At 43.6% G+C, this 18,385-nt stretch overlaps 1 protein-coding gene across 2 annotated transcripts in view; it reads left to right on the forward strand.

Annotated features, from left to right (window-relative positions):
• The window catches only part of DOCK8 (dedicator of cytokinesis 8), a 225,444-nt gene that overhangs the window by 170,656 nt on the left and 36,403 nt on the right, over positions 1-18,385 (forward strand). For both annotated transcript variants that reach the window (XM_039249540.1, XM_039249541.1), the window contains 5 exons: positions 664-777; positions 4,912-5,067; positions 7,184-7,323; positions 12,601-12,770; positions 16,808-16,953. In XM_039249540.1, coding sequence (XP_039105471.1) covers positions 664-777; positions 4,912-5,067; positions 7,184-7,323; positions 12,601-12,770; positions 16,808-16,953 — 726 coding nt within the window. The remainder of the gene's footprint in view (positions 1-663; positions 778-4,911; positions 5,068-7,183; positions 7,324-12,600; positions 12,771-16,807; positions 16,954-18,385) is intronic.

Genomic DNA, 18,385 nt, shown 5'->3' on the forward strand with positions numbered 1-18,385 from the left:
GTGGAAACTAATTTGACAATAAACTATTTGTAAAAAAAAATAAAATAAAATAAAAAATAAATTTAAAAAAAATCAATAAAAAAAATGAGTTTTGAGGGGAATGGGAGGGAGGCAAACCATGAGAGACTCTTGAATGCTGAGAACAAACTGAGGGCTGATGGGGGTGGGGGAGGGGGGAAGAGGGGTGATGGGCATGGAGGAGGGCACTCGTGGGGATGAGCACTGGGTGTTATACAGAAACCAACTTGACAATAAATTATTTAAAAAAATGAATGAATGAATGAATAAATAAATAAATAAATAAAAATAAAAACGAGTTTTGAAGAAGTGTTAAAAATGTAGGAAAAGGTTCATAGTATAATGTTGAATGAAAAGAATCCAAGGCCCAACATTGTCCGTAAAGAATGAGCTCTGTCATGTACATATACATGTGTGTGTAGGAAGAAAGAGATCGAAGGAAATGTACCTAAATATTAACAAGGAATGAAGAATTCCATGACTCAACCCAACACTCACAGCACCCGCTAAGAGCTAACTGTATTTGCTACAGTTCTGCAGGGTCACCAGCTTTGCCCAGTGTCCCACTAGGTTTCCCCCCAGGGACCGGATTGGTCACGATCAGGGCTTACCACCAAATGATTCCGGTGTTGGTTTGCTTTTAAGGAAAACGAACAGGCAGAAAAGATGAACATCAGCCTGGCTTTCTTCTTGTATGACCTGCTTTCGCTCATGGATCGTGGCTTCGTTTTTAACCTCATCAAACATTATTGTAACCAGGTGAGTGTCCCCCAGACCTCGCCGTGTTATTCCTGGTTCCGTCTCCAATGCCATGGTCACTGCCGTGGTCTGCTGTCATACTCTTTGCCAAGTTAGACAGCTTGGCTCCTGGGCTTCTGGGTTTTGTGGTCATTTGTCTTCTGGGCTTCCCTAGATGCGCTGGTTCGCATAGATTCCTGGAGCATTTGCCAACCCAGAGGGAGGTGTGAGAATCAAGGGCTGTTAGTGCTCTGATCTTCGTCACTTTAACATTTAACAGAAATTATGTGACTGTGGCATTCATTCTTAGACTAGGTCTAGAATTCAAAGTATGGGCTCTCTTTTCACCTATCAGGGTAAGTAATTAAAATGTAGCTGTGGAATTCTGACTTGAAAGAGCCCTGATAGAATCTGTCCACGAACCCGATCCTCACTGAGCACAAAGCAAATATTTATAATCCGAGAGCACCTTACTCGCGCCATTTCCTCTGATGTTAAGTAGGATTCTTCATCTGTCTGCCGCCCCCCTTAAATCATCCCAGCAGTGATGTTACTACTAGCGGTTGCTATTTTTGCTTCTCCTTTCCTTCCACATTCCTCCTCTGGCCACCACTACCACGGTCATTGCTACTATGGCCATTACCCACAGCACTGTCGCCATTCTTCTTTGCCATCCCTCTGAGGTGTTTAGGGCTACAGGTCATGAGAGGAATGGCAAATATAAGCTAATCTGGTTTTAAAAACCGGTCATTGGATGGATTGCAAATATAAGCTAATCCAATTTTCAAAACTTAAAGTTGGACATATGCTAGAATTCCATGGTAGGCCCAAGGTTAGCTGCTGCTTACGAAAGAATTATTCATGACGCTTGTTAAACACGAAGGCAGACTTTTATTCAGGCCCATCTATACAAGAGTGGAGACCATTGCAATGGGATTTTACAGTGCGGGAGATCGGGGCTCAACTCTAAATGCAACAAGGAAAAGTGGGAATTTACAGCCAGGGGGCAGAGAGGGGGGTTTCATGGAGGAAAAATTAAAAAGCAGAAATATCAGGAATGAGGAGGATTCTGGCTAAACCAACGTGACAGGATTCTGGGTAAAGGCAAGCCAGGGGGCTGGTGACCGGTGAGGGATGAGGAAGTCGGTCAGATATCAAGGCGGCCAGATACTGAGGCTGGGTGACTCTGGCTGAGCTCGAGCTCTCAAGGACATGTCCAAGGGCAGGCGTATTTGAAAAACAGCTCAGAGGAGACTGGCTCGAGTTTGGTGAGAGAGAACCTCTGTGACCCATGGCAGCTTTCATTACCAGAAGGCAAAGAAGGCAGATGTCTGCCCACCCTGCAAACGCACCTTATAATTTTCTCCTTTGCGTTCCTTTCTTCTCTTTCTCTCTTTCTCTTTTCCATCTTTTCCTTTTCTTTTAATTTAAGGTGTACTTCTCATTTCCCCCTCTTTTTCTTCCTCTTTTCTGCTTCAGCTGCCAGAGAACCTTCGAGTCAGAATCTATAGGCCTGTGTTCTAATTCCAGTGATGCCGTTAAATTCCTCGGTGATCTGGGCAGTTTAACATTTACATGCATCGCTTCCTTATCTGCAGAAAGACAGAGTTGGAGTAGATTTATTCAGGCTTTAACATTTTCACTCTGTGCTCTGTTTGCCAGTGACATCTGTGGCTATTACTTGGTATAATTAATGTAGCATTCAGGCCTAAAGTGGTCGCTGACTGCAGTCAGTGGTGATTTGCTCCATTGATCCGAGCTACCTAGATACAGTATGAACATCATACCTGAGGCAAGTTCTTATTCTTCCAAAGTCCTCTGGTTTTGCCATTTTGCATACATATCCTGATTCAAACATTCCATCATGTTTTCTGCCATTTATACACCTTATGGCCATGCGTATAATCTTAGCCTTTTATTAATAGTCACTAATGATAGACAAATGTAGCATTTTACCCCCTCAATGCTTTCAACGTGCCGCTAACTTAACACCCATCCTTGGGTAGTGCCGCCGAGGCTACCTCTGCGGGTCCTGACCTTTGGGGAAGATGTTTCTGTAATGGCACCCTACTCTTTTCTAAATATCACCAAAATTCTTTTTGAAATTTCTGTCTTTAATGAAATCTCAAGGGAGCTTTTAAGATACCGATACTATGGGCCTCTTTCAAAGACAGGTATCTTAAACGCTGTCAAGCTCTGACTGGTTTGACCCAATAGCTCTTGGTGAGTGACCGGTAAGTGAGGGGCTTCAGATCAAGTTCTAATCAGTCCAGTTTGCTGGTGGATCCACGGGCACAAAGACCGCCAGCAAAGCACAGTGACAGAGAGTATAGGTTCTGGTGACTTTCGTTTACACGAAAGTGTAACATAATACGTAATGGTGTTCATTTGTTTCCAGTAAGTGTCTAGCTATAGGCTGATTGATCTGATAGGCAAAATGAGTGACCCACAACACAGTGGCCTCTCCTAAAATGGTTGAAAATATGTTGCTCTTTAAATTATAGCACTGAGGAGAGGACTCTGAAAAGGCAAGAAGAGAAGGAGGCCTGTCCATTCACACGACGAGATGCTTGGTTTCCCATGCGGGGGCGTGAGGGTGTTTATGGTGATGCATATTGAGAGGCTCAAGGTCCTTTAGGTCCATCCTTTCCCTCCTTTGTCTTAAAAGTCCCCTGAGTCACAGCCCATGGAGTCTGGGTCCACTCTGGTCCTTCCACCTGAAGGAGGCAAGTCATCTCTTCCATCTTGTCAGCTTTTCATGGCTTATTGCTTACTCATGGCTTGTTGTTTTTATATTAATTTTTTAAAACTGGGATAAAATTAATGTAGAGCATTGTATTAGTTTCAGGCACACAACATATTGATTCAATACAATATTAGTTTCAGGCACACAATGTACTGATTCAGTACAATCCTATACATTAGGCCGTGCTCACCACAAGTACGCTCACCCCGACAGCATATGATGTTATCACGAATTGTTGACGTTCCTCCAGTAGCTGTACTTCTTGTGGTTTGTTTCAGGGAAGACTTTTCCTCAAAACTCTTCAGCTCTTTCTTTCTCCTCCACTTCCTCTTCTCTTACTTTGGGGCAAACTCAACATTTTTTTGCAGGATCTACATCCTTTCCTCAGTAATATGATGCCTTTATCTGGGGAATGGGTCTGAGAACTCCCCTGTGGGGCTTTTAATTAGAAACTACAAAAGAACAGTAGTGGCTTTAGAGTCCTCCAGTCATATTCCAGGAGTTTTGTGTGGCCCCATATGGGGTCAACTCCTTTCATTTAGTTCCTCAGACACGGTGGCGTTTTTGTGAATTGAATGATGTTATGTTACACTGAAGACATACATCCAAATTATTTGCAACACAGGTTTGCCAAGGTGTTGTAGATTTGACAAGTGTGGGGGTCAGGTCAAGAATCCACGTGTTGGATGTTTTCACTCATAAGTAGAACAGGAGAAACTTAACAGAGGACCATGGGGGAGGAGAAGGGGGGGGAAATAGTGGGGGAGAGGGAGGGAGGCAAACCCTGAGAGACTCTTGAGTACTGAGAACAAACTGAGGCCTCATGGGGGAGGGGGAGAGGGGAAGGGGATTGGTGGGCACGGAGGAGGGCACTTGTTGGGATGAGCACTGGGTGTTATATGGAAACCAACTTGACAATAAACTATAAAAGAAAAATAAAAAGAATCCACATGTTGGACAGGTGCTAGGATAGAATTATTAAGGGGAATATTAATGTGTGAAAACTCATTGAGCCTCCCTGTGATATAGAACTTTCCTTCTGTTGCACTGTCCCATTAATTTTCTTAAAATTTTTTAATGTTTATTTATTTTGGGGGGGGGAAGAAAGGGCATGAGCAGGGGAGGCGTCCAGAGAGAGGGAAAAACAGAATCTGAAGCAGGCTCCAGGCTCTGAGCTGTCAGCAGAGATGCCCAGCACGTGGTTCAAACTCACGAACCGCAAGATCACGACCTGACCTGAAGTCAGACGCTTAACCAACTGAACTACCCAGGCGCCCCCCCCATGTCCCACTAATTTTTATTAAGTTGATTGTCTTAATCTGGAGAGAAAGGAAGTTTTTGTATCTGCCAACTTCAACTCCGCTTACTTGTAATAAACACATCTTTACTGTTTTCATTTTTCCTCCCAGCTGTCGGCCAAGCTCAACAACCTCCCACTGCTCATTTCTATGAGGCTGGAGTTTCTGAGAATCCTCTGCAGCCACGAGCACTACCTCAATCTGAACCTCTTCTTTATGAATGCCGAGACGGCTCCGACATCTCCCTGCCCCTCCATCTCTTCCCAGGTAATCACTGAAAGAATTACCCAAGCGATTTCATTTCATTAGCCACTTATAAAGGTTGGTCTGGTTAATGAAAAGGAAAATGGAGCTTTCACATTGGATTGCTCCATCCAGAGACACACAAATATGGTACCCGAAGTTGCACCATCTAAGTGGTCATTTACAAGCTACGTGATTGCTTTCTTCCTAGGCTCAAGGGTCAGGAAGGTCAGGAAGAGCGAGGAATCCATATGCACTATGAAAATCTAAAAATTCGTAGGAAGGTCACACAGCTTCCTTCATCTGGTGTTAATCACCTTTCCACTTGAGGCTGACCATCTTCTTTGCTCACTTTCCTTTTCCTAAACTCCAGATCCATAAAATTTGTGAACTGGCATATTCCTTTAATTCCATAATGATCTAATAGTGGTTTTTAACAGGGATATTATACCTTTGAGCTGTCCTAGAATTTTCTGTTGATACTGTTATAAAATGGAGTTCAGTGCAAGATAAGTGCATCTTGAATCAGACCTCAGATAGTTTAGTTCTTGAAGCACTAAGAAGACCTCGTCATAAACTAATCAAACACTCTTTCATAGAGTGTATTTCTAATAAGTCTTATTCTTTATCAGCAAATAAATAAATAACACCTGTGTAATATTTAGAGCCAAGGCTTTGACTCACATGGCCAATCTTTTTTTGTAGAATAGTATCTCACAGGTTAGATTCAGTGGGCCCCAGGTCAACCACATGTTAAGAAGTATTGTGCAAATATAGAACTCTGGGGTCAAATAAGTTTCAGAGACCCCATATCAATAGGTTTTTTGGGGTTTTTTTGGGGGGGTGGGTTTGTAGTCGCCACCCATGAGTCTTGTTACTGTAAATTGTAAATACCCAAGGGGTGGAAAAGAAAAATATTTAATAAGCACTGATTCCCGTAGTGATTTAACTATTAGAAACTTTTTTCTTCCCCCTCCATAGATTTATCAAGGGACTAGTACCCTCTAGAAAAAAACACTTTAAGGAAATACTGTTTTACAATCACATTCCATTTACTGGTGACAAATCAGTAGCTCGGAGTAGCAGACAAGATTTCTCAATATCAGGTTCTATTTCTGTTGCATAGTCCTTGATACTGACACCAAAGGGGAAGATTTGTCTCGTTAATTAAGAAAAAAGAAAAAAAACCAGCTTAGCCATTGATGCCAAGTGGCATGAGCCAGGGGTAGCTTCATGACCGTCTCAGCGTGACCTGGGGGAGATCTGACTTACAGCAGCAACAATCCCAAAGGTGCTGACTGTGCCCTGGGTCTTCTACCTCATTTCCCTTCCAGCTGCCTCGGGGGAATTAGCAAGCCCATCAGTGGCCAGGCCTGTCCCACCAGCAGTCAAGGATTTTCCGGGCCATGTTAGATTCCCTCAGTGCAGTAGAAAGTGTACCCCCAAGAGAACACAGGAATTGTCTAGGACTTCAAGTCTGACGCCTCCCCGCCTGACCCTCCTTCCCGTTCCATGTCTATAAGCTATGTTCGGAAGTGTAGCTGAGTAAACAGGAGCCTCAAATAGAGGAGGGGGCTTGCCAGAAAGAAATTGTGGGCTCCAGGCCCCGGCATCGGGTTCCGTTCCCGTTTCCCTATCCACGTGGTGTCCTGGACTTTCATCTTCGCTTTAGATCTGGGGTGGGGGATGGAGTCTTAGTCATTTCGTGAGAGACCCTGGCTGCTTTATTCTAGTCTTTCCCAGCTGACAGCTCCCTGTCCATGGGGAGGGGGGAGCAAAGTGATCATTCTGTGCACCTCCGTTTCCCTGTGGGTCAGGGGGGTATACTGGGCCACACCTGCAGACGCTCGTGACTGCAAGGCTCCATAAACACTGGCTGTCGCGACTTTGTTTTAATTTTTATTTTTCTAAGTTTATTTCTTTATTTTGAGGGAGAAAGAGCGAGATCGTAAGAGAGTATGCACCTGAGGAGGGGAGGGGCAGAGAGACAGACAGAAAATCCCAAGCAGGCTCCGCGCTGTCAGCACAGAGCCCGACACGGGGCTCGAACTCACGAACCGTGAGATGGTGACCTGAGCCTCACCGACTGAGCCCCAAGCCGTTCTTGTCACTCACGGAAGCGCCCCTTGTGTTTGTGCAGAACTCGAGCTCCTGCTCCAGTTTCCAGGACCAGAAGATCGCCAGCATGTTTGACCTGACCCCCGAGTACCGTCAGCAGCACTTCCTCACCGGACTCCTCTTCACTGAACTCGCAGCTGCCCTGGACGCGGAGGGGGAAGGGTACGTTTCTGCCATTTCAGTTGGAATACGAAGCCAAAAAAACCCAGAAAAACCCAAAATCTCCTCCTACTTGGCAGAAAAACTCTACCATTCGTCAGTTCTGAAGCTTAGAAACATCCATGTGTTGAGAAAATAGTGCTGATAGGAACGTGGAAAGGCCTGAGGGGCAGAGGGAAGCCACAAAATGGCCTTTTTTTTTCAGCCCCTGATTCATTGAGAAGAGTTTCCCAATCCTAATACAGCAGGCTCCCCAGGGATGCTTTGAGTAGTGAGCTCCTTAGGCACAAAGACGTTTATGAGCCGTGGCCCAGGTGATCAGTGTACACACAGAGGTGACAGCAAGATGCCACTTGGCTTCACGTTGACAATGAGGAAGTGGCCGCTGATGGGAAGGCAGTAACCCAGTGTCCAGATTACGTTTCTTGCAGAGGGACCTTCCCCCAAGGGAAGAGATGCCACAGGTCCAGGGCTTCTAAATCCTTTCACCTCTTAGAAGCCTGATCACCCAGGGGCATGTTGGAGGATCTAGTCTTGAAGTCTACAGACAGGGTTGGAGACAGACCACCCCTTCTCCTTTCCTTCTCCCGCTGTGCTCCGTGAGCTATAGGATTAGAAAACCACCATCTGCCCAATTGGACCAAGGAGACAATGCCTTCTAGAATATTATACATCCCATTCAACAGTTACCAAATGCCTCCCATGGGGCCGACATAGTGGAGTGTTGGGAATAGATCAGAGATACATCAGTGCACAGAACAGCGCTCCCTAGAACCTACCCTTCAGGGGCTCAGATCTGAAAATCATCAGGATTGGAAAATAATTGAGGCTCAGCTCCTCCGGTGTTCACGTTAGGTACGAAGGATTGAAGGAACGTACCTGATGTTACATAGCAAAACGAAGTCTAGGGCCATGGCTTCCTGAGGTCTCTCCCAGGGCCCACCCTCCTCCCATCTCTCACCAGCGCCCTCTCTGGAAAACCTCTTTCTACGACTCCTCCATTCTTCCTTCCTACGCTGAAGAAATTTCTGGAAAACAGTATGCTGATTAGCGGCAGCATTGCTAGATGTTACAGATTTTTGTCTAATTGGAGGTTTTCAAGCTCTCTCTGCTTATGATTTAAGGAAGGAAACAATGACAGAAACCCCTTCCAGCTCGCCTAACCACAATCATAAATGTATCCTGAGCGCTTTGTCTGTAACGATACTGCCCAATGAATGTCCTTTCCTGCCTCCAAGGAGGTCAGTGTGGGACACTGAATGTCCTTACTCTAAATTCTTCCTCTTTTCAGAAATTCAGGTCCTGAGTGCATCCTTAGAGAGCTTCGATCTCCCATCTTCTTCTTCCCACCTTGACTAAATTCCTCTCTATTTTCTCAGTAGAACTTTCTACCCTATAACTAACCTCAATTTCCAAAGCCACACAAAGTGCCCTGACCTAGAAGGTGCTAAGAATAAGGTTTGGACACAAAGAAAATCACCTCCATTTACAAACACACACACACACACACACACACACACACACACACACACACACACGTTTTTTTCTTAATTGTCCTTTTATAGAATTGATCTACATGATTTCTGACAGTATTCTTTAGTAGTCTCTTTTCCATGGCCCTTTCAGTGAGATGTCTAGGGAAACAGCCCTGACGTCTATTTTGAGTCCCCTTAAAATTGTAGCTGTTATTTTACCAGCAACAGAGTAAAATATGTTCAGAGGCCATCATGTAATTATGTTCAGTCAAATAGGTACAGTTTTCAAACACACACAAACATACACAGTACCTTTTCTACCCTCGAGAGAGTAGCTAATTAAGAGCGTCTCTCCTTTGGCAACACAATAATCCCTGATTTCTGGGCTGTCAGTTACTCCCCTGGGAAGTCATTAGAAACACTGTCACATACTTATTAGTGACTTTACCATGTGGGCTAAAACCTCAGGAAGATCTCATGGTCTAACAATACTTCTTCTTCCTTAGTACTTCCTCTTGCTGCCAAGATAATTAACAGACTCACCTACACCTGCCCATCTGAAGGGCAAGGGCCAGGGGGGCTCATGTCTCAGTATCTGGGCTTCTGAAACGGGCCATGGTTCCAGTTCTAAGGGGTCTCCTTAGAACCCCCTTTACCTGGGGGTGCCCACAAATGTCTACACGTCACTAAATCCATAATGTTCCTCAAGCATGTGGAAATTATCTAGCATCTTTGTACTAGGTCCTTCACACATTCTTCAAGAGAGAGAACACTTTCCAGCTCGTTCTATGAGGCCAGCATTACCCTGATACCAAAAGCAAACAAAAGACAAGAAAACTGTAGACTGATATGACTGTAGATATAATTATCCTCAACAAAACACTGAAACCCTGAATTCAACACTGAATAAGTGCCAAAGTAGGCTTTACTCTGGGAACACAAGATCAGTTTAACATCTGAAAATCAGCTGATATAATATATTCTATGCTTGGAATAAAGGACAAAACCCAGTCAATCATCTCAATAGATGAAGAGAAAGCATTTGACAAAATCCAGTACCTTTTCTTGGAAAAAAAGTCAACAAATCATATAGGAATATAACAGGATTTCCTCATCCTGGTAAAAGGCATCTATGAAAAACTACAGCTGGTATCATACTTATTAGTGAAAGACTGATTGCTTTCCTGGCAAGACCAGGAACAAGATAGGAATAGTCATTCCTGCCATTTCTATTTTATTCATTATGGTATAGAAAGGCCTACCCAGGGTAGTCAGGCACGACAGTGAAATAAAGGCATCCATATTGGGAAGGAAGAAGTAAAACTATCTTTCTTCACAGATGCCCTGATTTGTTTATAGAAAATCCTTCATGGAGAGGGTGCCTGGGTGGCTCAATTGGTTAAGCGTCCAACTGTTGATTTCGGGTCAAGTCATGATCTCGCGGCTTGGGAGATCGAGCCCGGTGTTGAGCTCCGTGTCATGCCCCACATGGAGCATGAAGCCTGCTTGGGATTCTCACTTTGCCTGTCCCCAGCTTGCACTGACAGAGCTTACCTGGGGTTCTTTCTCTCCCTCTCTCTCTTCCCCTCCCCCCTCTCCCTTTTTCTCTTTCCCCTTCTCTGTCAAAATAAATAATAAACTTTAAAAAAAGGGGAAAAAAAGAAAACCCTATGGAAGCCACTAAAAACCCATTAAAGATAATAAATGTGTTCAGCAAGGTTGCAAGACACAAGATCAATATACAGAATTCAATTATACTTCCATATACTTGTGATGAACAATGTGGAATGAAATTAAGAAAACATGTCCATTTAAAATAGCCTCAAAAACTAATAAAATCTTAGCCTAACTTTTTTTATGAAAACAAGTACAAGACTTGTATACCGAAAGCTGTAAGACACTTTAGAAAAAAATAAAAAGGTCTAAACAAGTGGAAAGACATGACATATTCATGGTTGAGAAGATTCAATGTCGTTAAGATGGCATTACTCCCCAGACTGATCTCCAAGTTCAATCCAACGCCACTCAAAATCCCAGCGGGCTTCTTTGCAGATATTGACAAGCTGATCCTAAAATCCATATGAAAAGTCAAGTGACCCAGTATAGCCGAAACAGTCTTGAAAAAGAACGCAATTGGAGGACTCACATTTCCTGATTTCAAAATTTACCACAAAGGAGTAATAGTAAAGACCATGTGTTTCTGACATAAAGACGGACATACAGATCAATGCAATTGAAGTAAGAGTCCAGAAATACCTCTTCACATTTATAGTCAATTGCTTGTTGACAAGGGTGCCAACACAATTCAGCGGGGGAAAGAGTAGTGTTTTCAGCAGACAGTGCTACTACCAGTGGGTATCCACACGCAAAAGAATGAAGTTGAGCCCCCGTGTCCTACCCTGTGCAGAAGTTAGCTCAAAATGATCAAAGACCTAAATGTAAGTGCTGAAACTGTAAAAGTCTTAGATGAATGATGATTCACATGTATAATCTTCATGAAATAGGATCAGGCAATGGCTTCTTAGATCTGACACCAGAAGTAGGCACAACAAAAGAAAAAAATGAGCTAAGTTAGACTTCATTTAAGTGAGAACGTGGTGATGTGTAGGACATTATCAAGAAAATGAAAAGGCAGGGCACAGAGTGGGAGGAAAATAATTGCAAAATGTAGATCAAAGAAGAGATTTGTACCTGTTATATAATTTTTAAATCTTACAATTCCATAACCAAAGGACAAACACGTCAATTTTTTAAAGGGCAAGGGTTGGAACAGACATTTCTCCAAAGAAGGTACGACCAATACACACGTGAAAAGGTCTTCAACATCGTTGGCCTTCAAGGAAATGCACATCCAAGCCAGATAACTACCCCTTCTCTCTTACTTCCTTCAGGCAACTGTAATCAAAATGCTATAGCCTAGGTGGCTTATAAACAACAGAAATTCATTTCTCATAGTTCAAGGTGCTGGCAGATTCAGAGTCTGATGAGGACCCACTTCCTAGTTCATAGATGGCCATCTTCTTGCTATGTTCTCACACAGTAGAAGAGGCCAGGGAGCTCTCTGGGGTCTCTTTTATAAGGGCACCAGTCCCATGCTCCACCTGATCATGACCTAATCCCTCCCCAAGACCCCACCTTCTGTTACATCACACTAGGGATTAGGTTTAAACATATGAATTTTGGGAGGACACATTCAGTCCATAGCACCTTCACACCCACTAGGATGGCCATAATAAAAAAGATAAATAATAACAAGTGTTGGCAGAGAGAAAAGGGAGCCTTCATATGCTACTGGTAGGAGTGTAAAATGGTGTAGCCACTCTTGCAAACAGTTCCGCTGTTCCTCTAAAAGTTACACATAGAGTTACTGTAAAATCCAGGAATTGGACTCTGAGGTGTGAAGTAAACTTCATATCCGAAAGAAGTAATATGTCCACACGGAAACTTATACACAAATCCTCAAAGCAACGTCCCTAATTCATAATAACCAAAAAGTGGAAATAATCCAAATGTCCGCCAGTTGATGAATGGGTAATTAAAATGTGATCCATCCATACAATGGAATATTACCCAATAATAGAGAGGAATCAAGTACTGATACTACAATATGATGGCCTTTGAAACAGGCCATGCTGGCAGCAGACCCGGGACCGGAATGCAGGCAGTCTTGATTCTAGATACTTCTACTTCATTTTGCTTGGTTTTCCCATTGCTCAGGGCTGTTCTGATCCCTCCTTATTGTTTAAAAGTGTTTTGGTCAAGCTCCCTCCACAGTAACGTCTAGCTTTCTGCATTGTGCCATTAGGGTCAGCAAAGTACAAAGGAAGGCGGTCAGTGCCATCCACAGCCTCCTGAGCTCCCATGACCTGGACCCGCGCTGTGTCAAACCAGAGGTGAAGGTCAAAATTGCTGCCCTTTACCTGCCTTTGGTTGGCATCATTTTGGATGCTTTGCCGCAACTCTATGACTTTACAGGTAAGGATGCCTCCGCTTCCTTCTTTGGGTTGGTGAGGGCCCCTTCCACATGCCCCCCCTGGCATGAAGTTTCTAGTACTCAGCTCTATTGCCAATATGCCTGTGCGAGTGATTTTCCACACACCATGACCTTTTTTTTAATATTATTTTTTTAATGTTTATTTTTGAGAGACAGAGACAGAACACAAGCAGGGGAGGGGCAGAGAGAGAGGGAGACACAGAATCTGAAGCAGGCTCTAGGCTGTGAGCCTGTCAGCACAGAGCCTGACGTGGGGCTTGAACTCACGAGTGGTGAGATCATGACCTGAGCCGAAGTCGTACACTTAAACGACTGAGCCACCCAGGCGCCCCAAGGCCTTTTAAACACAGGTCCCAAAAAGTTGTTTTTTGGGGTTTGGGGGCTTGGGTTTTTTGGGGGGAGGGGGTCCCAGTACTTTTTTAAAGGGGCCATAGCCCTGTGTATTATTTTACTTGAGAAACTATTTTTTATTCATGGGGGCACCTGGGCGGCTTAGTAGGTTGAGCAACCGACCTCAGCTCAGTTTATGATCTCTCGGTTTCTGAATTCGAGCCTTGTGTTGGGTTCTGTGCTGACAGCTCAGACCCTGGAGCCTGTTTTGGATTCTGTTCTCTCTCTCTCTCTCTGCCCCTCCCCTGCTCATGCTCGCTCTCTCTCTCGCTCTCTCTCAAAAATAAATAATTTAAAAAATTTTAAAAACCCAAAAAACTATTTTTTATTCATTCATTCATTCATCTGCTGGTATTTGATGAACTTTATAGACTTTACATCACAAAGGATGAAATAGTAACAGAATTACTCTCCTGGGCGATCACTGCTCAAATGCCTTGAAATAAGGATATTCCTTTTCTTTTAAGAATGTTTTAGGAAAGGGGCGTGCCTGGGTGGCTCAGTCAGTTAAGTGTCAGACTCTTGATTTTGGCTTATGGAATCAAGCCCTTATCAAGCCTGCCTGATTTATATTGAGGGGAGGAGAGAGAGAGAGAGAGCGAGAGAGCGCTAGTGGGGGTGGGCAGAGAGAGGGAGGGGGGAGGGGCAAAGCCTGGAACCATTTTCAGATTCTGTGTCTCCCTCTTTCTGCCCCTCCCCCGCTGTTTTCTCTCTCTCTCTCTCAAAATAAACATTTAACAAAAATTAAAATCTTAAAAAAATAAAAATAAAAACCTATGGCTTATTTGTTCCCAAAGCAGGGAGCCACTTTGGCACACATTCTCCTAAGTTTCCTTGTTGATGAGAATTTTCCAATTCAGTCACTGTGGATCAGAGCTTTTCAGCAGTTGGCCTCTGAGCCTTTCACATCTCAATGGTTTCTTCATGTGTGCATCAGCCTTTATAGTAATGATGTAGCTGACAAATTGGAAAACAGTGAAAGTGTTCTATGATTAGAGGCACCTGTTACATGTGGACGCCTTAGACACATTAAGAAGAATATAGTTTTTAAAAAAGAAACAGCTGTGGGGCACCTGGGTGGCCCAGCCTGTTAACAGTCCGACCTCGGTTCAGGTCATGATCTCACAGTTTGTGGATTCGAGTCCGGCATCCGGCTGTGTGCTAACAACTCAGAGCCTGGAGCCTGCTTCCGATTCTGTGTGTGCTTCTCTCTCTCTCCACCCTCCTCTGTCTTAGAAATAAATAAACATAAAAAAATTTAAAAAGGAACAGGTGAATCCAAGTTCCAGCCCATTTATTGCTTTATATGTGACCTTTGAAAAGTTCCTCAACTTTTCAATGCCTTCCCTCCCCTTTGTCTCAGCTGTAAAAGTGTTGTAACAATGTCTGCATCTTAGGGGTGTGATAAAGATGAAATGAGAGACCTTCCATAAAAACATTTTATGTGGCAGATGTTTATATCCTTCTCTCCATCTTTTATAACCGTGACCCAATGCGTATGTCAGAGAAGTAACATTGCATCCTCAAATTAATCCTCATGTGGTCAGATCTTACATAATTGCCACACGCTATTCCTTTTACCATTTGTCTGAAAACTCAGCCGCCTTTAAGCACAAATAGGGAATGATTTTTTTTAATTGAGTTCCAAAAATATTCGAGTTCTGTTTTCACAATTTTTAGCAGAAGGAAATACTGTTTGCAAGCTAATTTTTCTGAAAACTTGACGGTCCAGATACCTATGATGTTGACAAGTCCAACAAAACAGGACTTTTTAAGGAATCAGTCTGTTTTGAGTATTTTAACATGCTTTTCAAAGAACTGGTTAAGCAAGTACTTTCTGTGGTGATTGTGTGGTGGTCTTAAAAACTGACCTTTTAAAGGGCGCCTGGGTGGCTCAATCAGTTAAGCATCCGACTTCGGCTCAGGTCATGATCTTACGGTTCGTGGGTTCGAGCCCCGTGTCAAATTCTGTGCTGACAGCTAGCTCAGAGCCTGGAGCCTGTTTCGAATTCTGTATCTCCCTCTCTCTCTGACCCTCCCCTGCTCACGCTGTCTCTCTATCTCTCAGAAATTAAAAATAAAAACAAAAAATGACTTTTTAAGTGATGGGTCCTTTTTTTGTTCACATACATCTGGACCTACATATAAATACAGGTATGTCTACACTAGATAGACATGATAAATTAACATTCATTTCAGACATTGGGAATTCAATTCATGGTTGCTGAATTCGTGGTATTAGCTTATTATTTTATAAGGAACTGATCAGTTCTGTAATTACAGGTTCCTATCTATTTGGTCATTGTTTAAAATATTTGAATAGAGTAAAAACTATTCTATCACATACCTGAAACTAATATTACACTAGCTGGAATTTCAATAGAAACTTTTAAAAAATGTTTTCATATTACATTACGGGAAAGTGTTATGAGAGCTTTAGTTTTACAATTGGAAAAATTCATTGGTAGCCGAATCTTTTGCTGGGCATTTTGTCTCTTTTATTAGCCTGCCTGCTTTTGCCTAGAGATGGTAGCGGATAAATAATCCTGAACATAGACTTTAAATTAGTGTACTGACTGTAGTGACAGCTAAGTATCAGTCCCTTGGTGGGTATTGGGTAGGGGACGTAGGGATAGTTTTTTTGGTTTGACGTCACCAAAGGTTTCTTTTTTAAAAAAGACTTTTAAATAGCAGTTTTAGTTTCACAGCAATTGAACAGAAATTACAGAGTTTCCCATAAGCCCCCTGCCCCCACATTGCACATCCTCCCCCATCATGAACACCCCCTACTGGAGGAGTAAATTGGTTACAACTGATGAACCTACATAGACACATCGGAATTACCCAAAGTCCATGGTTTACATTAGGGTTCACTCTTGGGGTTGTAAATTCTGTTGGTCTGGACAAACATATAATGACATGTATCCATCATTGCGATGTCATTCAGAGTAGTTTCTCTACCCTGAAATCCCTCTGTGCTCTGCTCAGTCGTCCCCCCCCCCCCCCCCCCCCCAGTCCCCGGCAACCACTGAACTTTTGTTCTATTTCTGTAGTTTTGCCTTTTCCATAGTGTCATATAGTGAGAATCATATAATATGTAGCCTTTTCATTTTTTAAAAATTTTTTATAGTTTTTTATTTATTTTTGAAACAGAGAGAGAGATAGCATGAGCAGTGTAGGGTCAGAGAGAGAGAGAGATACAGAACCCGAAGCAGGCTCCAGGCTCTGAGCTGTCAGCACAGAGCCTGATGCAGGGCTCAAACCCACGAACCGTGAGATGGTGACCTGAGCCGAAGTCGGACGTCCAATCGACTGAGCGACCCAGGCGCCCCAATATGCAGCCTTTTCAGATTGACTTCCTTCACTTACCAGCATGCGTTTAAGGTTCCATTTTTTGCAGGACTTGATAGCTCATTTCTTTTTAGCACTGAATAATATTCCTTTGTCTGCATATACCACAATTTATTTACCCGTCCATCATACTGAAGGATCTCTTGCTTGCTCCCAAGTTTCGGCCATTATAAACGTGCAGATTTTTATGCGGGCATAAATTTTCAACTCCTTGCGTGAGGGCCAGGGCGCACTGTTACTGGGTCGTACGGTAAGACCAATGATGTTTTCACCACAGCTGCAGATGCCCGTAGTGGGAAGAATCGTGCCAATGGCTCCGATGAAGAACAAGATGGCGCCGGTGCAATTAACCAGAATGTGGCGTTGGCCATAGCTGGAAATAATTTTAATTTGAAGACAAGTGGCACAATGTTTTCTTCCCTGGTATGTTGGCGCACATTTCTCTGGTTTATTTTTTTGTTTTGTTTTGTGTCTTTTCCCGTCTTCTGATGGGCTTGTTCTTATATTTACCTGCTGGAACCCAGAATAGAGCAGGTTGTGAGATTTCTGCCTCTTCGCTCCATTCTGAAACGCATCTGCGTGAAGGGAAATGGGACCATGAGGCAGCACAGTCACAGATGGTTCAAATTCAGGCGGTCTCAATGGTGCCTGAGTTCAAGGTTTAGAACACTGGGGAAGAGGTAAACTTGGGATTTCTGAGATTAGTGCACAGAGCATCAAACCACAGCTCCCTCGGGTGGGAGGCTTGAGCTGTGTTTATTCTGTGTTTATTATCCACACTATATCTGCCTCCAAAAAAATGATTGAATGGGGCCAGGTGCTTGGGGTGAGTGCTTCTTATGCAAAAGACTTCAACTTTTCTGGGGTCCCCAGGGAGCCTAAACCCAGAGTTGTATAGCTCTGTCCTTTTGCACAGACTCTGGGCTTCTCCAGGAATACAGGTCTGATTTACTTGCGGTGGGATCTGCCTCTGTTCCTTGATGAACTCTGACTCTTCCTTTGGCAGATAGTGACAGTGCCGCCCTGTCCAGCTTAATTAGCTTTGCATTTCAGCGTGGGGTGTACATTCACAGAGGGCGCCCCTCCGTTCCCTCCTGGGAAGGCAGCATCTAGATAGACCTAAGGCTTCTTTGCCGGATGGCTTTTCTGTCTTCCCTCCAGCACTTAGCAAGCCCCCACCCCCCGGGCACCCCCAGGAGGGCTGGAGGGCAGGGATATAAGAAAGAGGAAAGACATTTGAGAGTGGGCATCGCCCATCATCCTGTAGTTTGAGAAATAAAGTGTTGTATTGACCTCCTCCACCTTTCTAATGTGCATCTTAGCAAAGCTAGCTGCCCGAGGTGGTGTCTGCCCTTTATATTGCTATTTGCCTCAAAGGGCAAATGCTCAAGTGCCCAAAGTCCACCATTAGAAGATCTTCGCTGGGAAGTTATAGCGCTTCTTGTCACCCTACTCAGAAAACCTAAGCTAATTCCATAAGCCGTATCACTCATCCCATGCCAACATTGCCCTTGCATACTCACAAATACGCGATGTCACATTCCACAGGGTATTAGCTACACCGCATGAACCAAGGCTGCGGCCACATATCCCACATATCGTTCTTTGTCTTGATTTGATGAGTAAAAGGAAGTGTGCTCGGCACTCTAAAATGAACCCTTGGGGCTGAAGTATTAAAGCAAATAGCCTGAGCCCCCACCCTCTGACCCCCAGGAAATCATAAATTGTGATCGAAGTCCCAGCACAGAGGGCCTCATTAAATTAGGGATTTGATTAATTTGCTGAGCCCTTCATGACCCTTATATTATACTTTGGACTCTGACAAAGAAGCTAACTCTTGAACAGTTGGGATATT

The sequence above is a fragment of the Hyaena hyaena genome, unplaced genomic scaffold (genome assembly GCF_003009895.1).
Source record: "Hyaena hyaena isolate Hyena2069 unplaced genomic scaffold, ASM300989v1 scaffold_341, whole genome shotgun sequence".
Taxonomy (NCBI): domain Eukaryota; kingdom Metazoa; phylum Chordata; class Mammalia; order Carnivora; family Hyaenidae; genus Hyaena; species Hyaena hyaena.